The sequence below is a fragment of the Hoplias malabaricus genome, chromosome 15 (assembly GCF_029633855.1).
Source record: "Hoplias malabaricus isolate fHopMal1 chromosome 15, fHopMal1.hap1, whole genome shotgun sequence".
NCBI classification, from domain to species: Eukaryota; Metazoa; Chordata; class Actinopteri; order Characiformes; family Erythrinidae; genus Hoplias; species Hoplias malabaricus.
Genome location: NC_089814.1, coordinates 4,928,785 through 4,939,338, shown reverse-complemented (window position 1 = coordinate 4,939,338; position 10,554 = coordinate 4,928,785). Strand labels below are relative to the sequence as shown.

The following is a 10,554-nucleotide window of genomic DNA, read 5'->3' as shown; positions in this document are numbered from 1 at the left end:
TGTAACAGTCTTGGCTGATGACTATAATGCAGCTTTACTCCAGCTATTACGGTCTCCTCTGGCTTTTGGAAGAAGGGATATTGATTTGATGCTAATTATTATGAACTTTACAAAAATGTGTCCCAGTCTTGCCATAGCGTAAATGAGCATGTTGTCCAGCATCCATCCCGAGGGCTGTGTGTGTAATATGTAGAAATGTCACAGAGAAGGCCCGGTTCAGTGTGACTCACACGCTCAGAATCATCTCAGATGGATGGCTGGCCAGCCAGTGGTGCGATGGCAATTGGACGTGTCCAGCTGTGAACTGGCGCGCTCTCTTGGCTAATGTGAACAGCTCAGACAGCTGAGGGGGGTTTTGCCCAGTGGGCTTTCAACAAGCTCTCAGACAGAACGGCCAGATGGTTATTCTAGAGGAATCTGGACAATTGCATAGGAACTGATAGTAATTTAGTGGTTAGAGTATTATGATCAGTATAGACAGTGTAATAGTGTGGGGCAGTGTATTCAAAACAATGGTGACCTTGACAGGTTTTGTAAGTTTAATTGCTATATTTATTCATTCATTATCTGTAAGTGCTTATCCAGTTTAAGGTCGCGGTGGGTCCAGAGCCTACCTGTGGAGAACACACCACACTCCTCACAGACAGTCACCCGGAGGAAACCCACACAGACACAGAGAGAACACACCACACTCCTCACAGACAGTCACCCGGAGGAAACCCACACAGACACAGAGAGAACACACCACACTCCTCACAGACAGTCACCCAAAGGAAACCCACGCGGACACAGGGAGAACACACCAAACTCCTCACAGACAGTCACCCGGAGGAAACCCACACAGACACAGAGAGAACACACCACACTCCTCACAGACAGTCACCTGGAAGAAACCCATGCGGACACAGAGAGAACACACCACACTTCTCACAGACAGTCACCCGGAAGAAACCCACACGGACACGGAGAGAACACACCACACTCCTCACAGACAGTCACCCGGAGGATACCCACGCAGACACAGACACAGGGAGAACACCGAGCCGCCCTAATTGCTATATTGCGCTCCTCAAACTTAAGAAAACATACATAGAAAAGAGATATATATTAAGCTGTTTTTTATTATTATTTTTTTTCCCCAGAGTAGTCCAGCTACGATGTGAATTTCATTCTAGAGAAAAATCAACACTTTAACAGTGGTAATGATAAGAGACAGCCATCTGAAGAGTTTAATGCCTCTAAATAATGGCTCTAGTTTAAAACATGATTTGGAATATCTACAGAAACATGAGAAGCCTGAAATATTTTTTTACATTTTGAGAAGTAGTTTCACAATTTTACACTGTTAAACAGATTTTGAAAAATCTGTGGAAATCCCTTTTAAACTGAATGTTAAAAACAGTTAATTGCTACTCCTGTTGAGTTCAGATGACAGACTGATGTAGTAAATTTACTACACACCATGCAACAGTGGTGAGGAAAATAGTGGAAGATCATAATGAAGGTCAGAGTAATCAACAGGATTGCAATCTGGGTTTGTTTGGAAACAGACAGTTTTCCCTCTGACATCATGCAGCTGCTCACACTTCAGGAAAACACACTGCAAGCAGTCAGCATCTCACGATGTTTATTATTTTCACCGCTCTACAACTGCAATCCAAAAGCTAAAGGAAGTAATTCTGCCTGAAATAATCACTCACACTTGTGGAACTCACAGTGACCTTGGCGTTTCTCCAGTGATGGATAATAGCACTTAATAGCAACCTGCTATGAGCAAAGCATAAACAACACGGTGCTCATTAGCCTTCTCCTCGAACACCATAAGGATTACCACAAATACAAAATCCCTGTTTATCAGATAAAATGAGACAAAAATTTTTTAAAAATGAAAAAATATATTCAAAGTCTAAAGAGTATGAAATAGTTTTTGCAGAGATGGTATTAATTTATAAAGAACACAGGCAAACCGTGTATTTTCCCCATGAATTGAGTAAATGCCTCAGCCTCACCAAGGCAGCCTTTGCTAATTCTATTTTGGGCTCAGAAGAGCTGGCGTTCTGCTTGGCAGTGTGTGTAGACTGGGATATGACTTCCTGTGCCACATATGACACTGCAAACTGGCGGCAGAATATTCTGAGATGTGTGTGCCTGCATGAGATGGAAAGTAAACAGCCTAAAACCTCAAAGATGATTCATCATTATGCCTTAACACAAACTTTGCAAACAAGAGTGGATTCTTCTTGCTCCATACTCTTCATTTCCTGTGATCTCACGGACACCTCCCTTTGTAGCTACTCTCAGCTCTTGTGCTCTCTCTCTCTCTCTATGTTGTGTGCATGTGTGTGTGTATTTTGCATTGTAGAGTTGTAGAGTAAATCCCTGGGTGGCATTCTTTCAGTCGAGGACTGAAGGCACAGGAGAACGAAGATGATGAAAGACATGAACGGCAGCTGGCGGAGATGCAGGCTGCTGGTCCTTGTAACATTTATTGTGGCTGGAGGCATTCTTTTCAGGGGGTTTTATTAGCAGATCAGACGTATGTCCTGGCTGCTGTGACCTTCATGATGTTTGAGCCTTTATTGGGAGTGACCTGGGAGAAATAGAATGAAGTGAGTTCAGCATGCAAGCCACGCTCAGGAATCGCCCAGAATAGCTCTGCTTTCTATTCTCACCTCAGCTGTCTGAGCTATAATATGCAGGCAGTGAGAGAGAGAGCGCTTGGAAGAGCCTTTGTGCGTTGCTGACAGGCGCTTTTGTAAAACACTGCTCAGACTGCCATGCAAGCCTCCTCATAGCATGTGTATAATTACACATTGTGTGTAATGCTTGCTCTGACAACATGACCCCATCTCCTCCTTTCTTTTCTCTTCTCCCTCCAACAGCCTGCTCCTGCTGTTCCAGTGCTCTTTTAATGCAAAGCAAAACTCATTACAACCTCAGCATCAGCACTGCCTTCACTAAGTGCTGGTCAGTTGGGAATATGATGTCTCTCCGGCCACTGGGTAAAGATTTCTTTTATAGCCTATTGATACATCCATACTCAGCACACAAGTGCATGCTAGGTAACTAAGTTGTCAAGCTTTTTAGAACACTGGCCAAAACCATATTCACTCATTCTGCTCACTATGTGGATATTTAGAGGGTGTTCATTCGGAATTTAAGATCATTTCAGTTCAAATTCCATTTCTAATGTTTTAAAACTGGGGTTAGCACACAAAAAATGGTTTTACCAACCTCCACATCTGGGGTAACATTGGCAGGAGAGACCCCACCCTCTCTCTCTCAGAAAAAGAGGAGGAAATCAGGGACCAAGACTCAAAAGGGGCACCCATCCTCCACTGGATGACACCAGAGCAACACAACACAGAGCAGTAAGACTGAAAACATATGGACTTACAGTTTGTCTGCAGTAGTCTGTAATGTCATGTCATAACTTGTTGTATGTTCTGATATTTATTTCTCAGTGACACAGTAAGAATGTAATTTACGACTCTGGCCAACTTCATTAGAACAGTGTAACTAAAACGGGACAGCCAGAAAGTACAGACATGAGGACTCCCTCTTAGTATCACTTTGCTACAACGTCAACAAACTTGAGTGATCGTGTGAGAGCAGCTGGACAAGAGCACTGCCATCTTTGATTAAAAACACACTCTATGCCCATGAACCCCTACATCAGCACCTTTAATTTCATAGGAATTTAATCACCAAGATTTGACTAAAGAAATGTTTTGACTGTAATGGGTTTCAAAAGCTTTGGGACTGTAAATGAAAATGTACATATAGCCAGCCTTGTGATCTAATAGGTGTGATCTAATAGCTTTGTCCCTACACTGAAGTTCTCATGGACTACTAACTATCATCACCAGTAGATTGACCAGAGGAGGATGGCTCACCCCTTGTGAGCCTTGGTTCCTCCCAAGGTTTCTTCCTCAGCTGGGGGAGTTTTTCCTTGCCACTGTCGCCCCTGGCTTGCTCACTTGAGGGTTTTACATTTGTTTTTACATTTCATGTCAAATCTTTGTCTTACTGGAATTCTGTGAAGCTGCTTTGTGACAACATCAGTTGTGAAAAGCGCTATATAAATAAATTTGATTTGATTTGATTTGATTTTGTGATGGTTCACAACATGATATACGTGCACTTATGTTTTAAGGGGCAAGACTTTATATATCAACAGCAGATCATTGTAGTCTATTTTGGATTTTAGTGGCAGCCACTGCAGTATTGGACTAATATGATCCCTGGCTGCAGTGTTTTGGTCCAACTGAAGATTTTTCAGCCTATTACTGTAATATCCAGAAAGCAGAACATTGCAGTAGTAGATGACCTAAAAATTGTAATAAGAGAAAAATAGTCCTTTAATGTAACTGAATCATTCACATTAAGAAAATAACTTTGTACCCTGTTTTCTGGATAATCCCTAAAGTATTAAATAAATACTGGATATGCCTTGCCTTCTGTCATTCACATGAGGACATGGTAAATAATTGTATGTATTCATCCAGTCTAATCCATGTTTCTGTGAGACATATCCCATCAAATTCATGATCATTAATCATTTTATTTAAATGGATAGTTTTAGAAAGTGATATTCTGTTGAGCAGCCCTAGCTTTACACTAAAATTGCTAGCACAAGTTGATAAAACTGGTTGGTTATAAATTCTGCTGATAGTACAAATTTTCCAAGGCTTTCTGGAATTTTGCTTTATTCTGGGAGCAGATATTGTCTCAACAGAATTGACCCCAATTGGCCTCAAGGCAACTAGCAGACAGATGTTTAGTTAGTCTGTCAGCTCCTATCTTCCCACTGTCAGCTCACTAAGAGGCTACATGCTATACCACAGGAGATGTGAGCAGCACCCTCTCACATGGGGTGGCAACAATCCCTCTTCAAAATACCAGGTTTATTCTTAAAAGTAAGATGTTTTCCACAAAGCCCACTTTATTTTCAAATCACCACAAAAGTTTATTTTTGTGTGTGTGAAAGGTGTAATTTTTGGGATAGAACACATGGAGTGCATTTGGTCAAGCCGATATTTGCATTCCAATTAGCTACAATAGCATAAACAGACTTTGTAGGGTAGCATTTTAAACCTGCTTCTCAATATAATTATACATGTCTAAATGCACAGCCTTTTGCCATAATTTACCAGTGTTCAGTAAGGTTTCTTCTAAACTGCAGAGGGGAAATACACGAAAGAATGAATTTGTGGGAAGAGCAGATATCTTCAGAAATAACCGTAATGTATTGTCATGCACGGATGCTGGTATTGTCTGGAGCCTGACTGTGTGTATGGTGCTAGGTGACTTTTCTCAGGAGGGATGCTTCAGCTTCTGTGATAACATCTTCACCAGCACATTTCCTCACTGCAGGAGGGGCCCATCACTATTATTTCCTTTTGCAGTCTCCCCAAACGGGGGCGGATTTAATCTAGGCGGAACAGGCCTCATGCTAGCCTGCTCTAATCTGTACTCTCTCCTCTTTTAGACTCTCTTCCATTTGTGATTCAGCCGCTGAGGCGTACAGGAGTGGCTCCGCTTCACAAAGTGCACTGTGTCTTCGGAGCTGTGCTTGAAACGAGGTGGGTGAGTGTGTGTATGAGAGAGAGAGGGGCTGTTTTTTTATGCAAATTGCTGTTCATGGGTTCATTTAATGCATTTTTACCAAGTGAAACAGATTGTCATCCAAGTGAATTAACTTCAAGAAGGAGGATAAAGTATGTACGTCAGAGGAAGAAGAAACACAAATGACAGTTCAGAGATCGACAACCCATTAGCTCAGGGGAGCATGTGAGGACTGGGTACTTAGTGTCCAGTGTGTGTGCTAAGAAGGGAATTATTCATGCAGCTGTGTGTGTGTGTGTGTTTCTACTCCATATAAATCTGGATATTTGTGTGGAGGTGGAGCTCCTTTTCAGAGACACACAGGCTCCTCAGCATGCAGCTGCCCTTTGTGCCCTGAGCCTCCCCTAACCAACACACTGCTGCATGAGTGGGCTGATCACTACTACAGCTAAAGACTGCCAACTTCTTCATGACTGGACTAAGGGAGTGATGAGTGTTTTTGTTTGTTTGTTGTTTTTTTCACTAGATTTTGTTCTCAGTAAAACCAAAAGTTCTCAATCAGGTGTGTTATAACAGGTAAACTATATGCTGTAGAATTAAAATAGACCACAAAATAATGTAGGTACAGTTAACCATCAGGTTTAGAGACCACCCTTCAATTACAGTCAAAACAGACATTAAGTACCAGTTACACTATTTTGAGAGTTATTTCAGATCCACTTGCATTAGCAAGGGGAAGGAAAAAGCATGAATGTTGAAATCTGCAGTTAATTTGTAACTTGAAGTTGGAAATCAAAAAGCTGCTGGTGTCCTCAGAACAATGGGCTGTCCACCCCTGAGCCAAAATCCCAAAGATTATTTGGATCATGAAAACCAGAAAAACTTCTATGACTGAACTTTAAAGGTGTAGAAAAAAATATCTCCTTGGGAAATTAAAAGCAAGGCTCCTGAAAATATTGGATGCTGTTATTGAAGCCAGGAAAGGACACCATAACCTTTAAAGGAATGAATGAAGGTGGACTTTTGCAGTATAGTGAGTATTTTTTTTTAGATGTTTAGCTGTGTTGGTGTTAAAAGAACAGTAGGTTTTTGCATTCTGAAAAGTAACCGTGAGAGCATCTGAATTTCAAAAGAAGGCAAGTGTCGCCAAACATCTGACTGACACACTCCTCCTCACTTAGGCCAGTATCTCATTTCACATGATCATTTATTATGAATCACTAAATCGTTTGCTGGAAAGTACTTGCCACATGCAAAATGTGAGCATATGGTGGTGTGTCTGTGTGTGATGTTACGGCAGATGGGAAATTCAGGCAGAGACAGGCAGTAGGCTGAGCATCTGAAGGCTTGAGTGAGCACAGCAGGAAGAGAGATGGAGAGAGAGACGGAGAAAAAGAAGGATGTTTCAACAACGCTTTCCCCATCTCTACACACTAGGTCAGGATCGAAGAGTTCTGGGGTGCCTGTGTTTTAACAAACACTGTCTATGACTCTGAGTGACTGACACCTTTCTCCCTCACCAGGTTAACTTTGTGAGTTTTGTTTGCTGTACGAGACAAAGCCCTGCTCATGACACATGACAAATACGTTACTAATATGTGGAAGTGGGATCCTATTGCATAGCTGTAACTTAATAAGTTACGAAAATAAGATGTCAAAGTGCAGCCATGACTTTGTAAAGCATGAGAACAAGTTCATTCAGTCTTGGCCATGATGAATATAGAAGTTGGGGCCACAACTTGAGAAGGTGTGGGACTACATTTATCTTTTCAACACTATACTTTACTTGGCTATGTATTAGGATAGTGTTTCCGCACATTAATTCAAGAACAATTATCCCTAGTGAGACTTCATAGTACTAAAAGTTTGTTCCATTCTGTTTCAGGGGAAAAGAAAATCAATGAAGACTACTAGAGGATCATAAAAGGAACATCAGTTGGTTATAAATCAGAACCAACATGGCTGTTCATCCTTCATGCCTTCATGTATTGAATCCCACAGCAAAGCTGTTCTGAATGAAAGGCTTGAAGCTGGAGATTTAGTCAGAGGTGGGAGGTTAATTGCAGCGAAGGATTTGTGCATCCAACTTTCAGCTAAAACAAAACCCAGCCAAGTCAGCCATGTGGACGGTTCCTAGACCACATCTTCAAAATTTGTGGTGTTCCTTTGAAAACATTTTGACTGTTGTGCATCAGAGGCGTGAGACACATGAACAGCTGTGAAGGGAGGAAAGTAGGACGCACCTTCTTTTAGTCAAAGCCGACCAGGAGAACGTGTGCCGAGCCGAAGAGCTGAGATGACAGAGTTGGATAGAAGAGAAGGAATGAAACTCCGTTTGTTGTGTCACTCTTATCATCAGATAGAGCTTTGAAGTGTCCCTATCATTCGGGTGCACACACACCTCAGATCAGAGAAGCAGAAGCTGATAGAGCTGTGTGTGTGTGTGTTTGTGTTTGTGTGTCAGCTGTCCTGCTACGGGACTGCAGGGTTTGTGCCAAAGCTTTCAACATGGATTCTCCAAACAGCGCTGTAGGAATCTCCACTGCAGCTGTAGTGGCCATAGTCTGTAATGTACTAGTAGCTGTTCTTATCCTGGTCCTTTTCCTAATCCTCTACAAGGCCTGCAAAGTGCCATCCAGCCAGGAGAGGGTACCAGTGCTAGCTCCTGGCAACACTCAGCAGAAGAATGAGCAGAAGTATCTCCTGACCACCTGAGTTTTAGGAGGCCAAATGTGTGCAAGGGACAGGGGCGCTGCAGAAATGGGACATGAACTTGACGAGAAAGTGACTAGAGACCAACTTCTGTAGTAAAGTTTTAAATTTGCATGAGAGAAGTTAGGGGGCCCACCTTTGTACCATGTTTAATGAATGCTATCTCTGTAACCTCAGTAACCCTGGGAGCTTAATCCAATCTCAGAGAAGCTGGGCTATATTTCCTTGGGCTTGGTGGAGGTCTGTGTAATTGGGGCTCCATGTGAAACACTTAAAACCCAAAAAAAAGCACACAAGCTCAGCATGGGCTGACTGGAATGGGTTTGTCTCTGATGTCAAAGCACTTTGATACAGTAGCACTCCACGGTGAGTGGCTTATATAAAGGTAAAGAGACTCTCGTTGTCCTCTTCACGACAGTCCAGTCATGCCTGCCAGAGTCGCAATCAACCCACGCGCTTTGCTGGGGCAGCACACCTGCAGTGAACCAACTAACAATCAATATTGTGCTAATAATGAAACTAACAGTTGGAGTCTGAATAGGGGTAAGAGCTGCCCTGTAGCGCTGTGTGTGAGTGATGAATTTTAATATCAAACAAGTGTTTGCAGGGATATTTCCTGCCCCCCTCTCATTTTGTCTCTCATTGCTTGCTTAATCAAAGAGCCTGAGGAAACAGTAAACAAATATCTTCTCGACTCATTTGCATCTCATCCAGAGCATATCAGTCAGGAAATGAACCAGTGGTTTAAACGTAATGGATGATTTTAATAAACACTTCAGGAACAGAACTTGTCTGGGAAATCTCTTCATAAGATCACAAAACATTCACAAGGGAGTCCTCACGGCAGTCGCCTTTTTAAAGGGAAAGAGAAATAGTGCTCGTTATAACAAAATAAAGGAATTCAGAGAACATCAAGATGTGGTGCATACATATATTATGTGGTAAATATGCCACACTGTGCAAAAGTCAAAAGTTTATTAAATCAAATAAAATATCGAGTCAAAGCCATTAAATACAGTTTTAGGGAAAAAAACCCCCAGAAAAAACATATTACACAGAAACCTCAGCTACTGTATATTAGTAATATTGATTGTATAGTGAGTTTTATAACCTGATGGTGTCACAAAGCAGCTTTACAGACACTGAAAATTAAAACAAAAATTGAAATTAATAACTCCAGGTGAGCAAGCCAAAGGCATATTAGATCAATTCTTTCCAGGGTTAGCGTCCTTATAAATTTGCCATCTCAGATTTATCTTGCAATGAAGAATGTTAACTAGAATTAATTTGATTATTTCTCCATATATTATCTATAATCATTTATCATAATTTTTAATCTGCAAATTCTGAAGCTGTTTGCACTTTTTTGTTTGACTCACACATTCCTTATGCAATGATTTTCTAATGTCTTCAGAAATATCTCTTGAGAAAATTAATAATTTCGCATAACTGTAGTTTTGACGGGAAATTAAACATATGAAGTGTGGTCTCTGACTTTTACGCAGTACTGTTTAGAGTATAAAGATATGTTTAAATTTACAAAAAAACTGAAATAGAAGTGTGTTACAACACTGATCAGTGATTGCTTTGTTGTTACAGAGCCCTGGAGAACTTACTATGCATTAATCCTGTGGAGTACTCTCAGGTTCCCTCAGCAAGCTTAACAGCTTCTCCATCTTAGCTACTTCCACCTCAGGGCCTTTTGGCAACTCCTGACCCTTCTTCTCCTGAAGAAGGACAAAGAGAAGGGAAAAAACAGAGAATGAGAAACATGAATCAGCCATTTGAAGTGAAGTAGCTGATCTAATGTGGTCATTACTGAGTGCTATTAGCATCTAAATAAATGTTTATTTCTAGCCTAAGAAAGGGAGTCAGAAAGGAGACATCCATTGTGTTTCCTCTGGTTCTGTTTTGTGTAGACAGCTGAGACCACACTAAGACACAGACATGGGTGTTACCACTGTGAACAAGCTACTCCGCTCTTGGCTGACATTTGTCGAAGAGGATTATTTAGACACATCATTTCCTCAGGGGAGGGCACTGAGTGGTCTGCACTCCTATCAAAGATCATCACTATGGTAACTGACCTCAGAGATGCTGTAATAAACTTAACAAGATATCCCGAGGAGCAGTTCAGTTGAAAATGGCAAATACATCTCTGTTTTATTCTGAGTCATTAAACTCCACGCTGCCTCCTGGTACATGTTGACTGCTAGGGTAAAAAGGCCCATGTAAATGAAGAGGTTACATGATCTTCCCCTAGAACATTCAATC

The 10,554-nt window shown here is 41.4% G+C and overlaps 1 protein-coding gene across 4 annotated transcripts in view; it reads right to left on the bottom strand.

The window, feature by feature from the left end:
- Positions 1-2,411: 2,411 nt before the first annotated feature.
- The window catches only part of dnai1.2 (dynein, axonemal, intermediate chain 1, paralog 2), a 35,630-nt gene continuing 27,487 nt past the window's right edge, over positions 2,412-10,554 (bottom strand). For 2 of the 4 annotated variants that reach the window (XM_066645073.1, XM_066645070.1), the window contains exons 20-22: positions 9,897-10,007; positions 9,392-9,422; positions 8,874-9,131 (exon numbers count right to left, since the gene is read on the bottom strand). In XM_066645073.1, coding sequence (XP_066501170.1) covers positions 9,903-10,007 — 105 coding nt within the window. In that variant the 3' untranslated portion in view covers positions 8,874-9,131; positions 9,392-9,422; positions 9,897-9,902. Of the gene's footprint in view, positions 2,591-8,873; positions 9,132-9,391; positions 9,423-9,896; positions 10,008-10,554 lie in introns of those variants that run through there. The other 2 variants (XM_066645072.1, XM_066645071.1) reach the window with 2 other exon arrangements.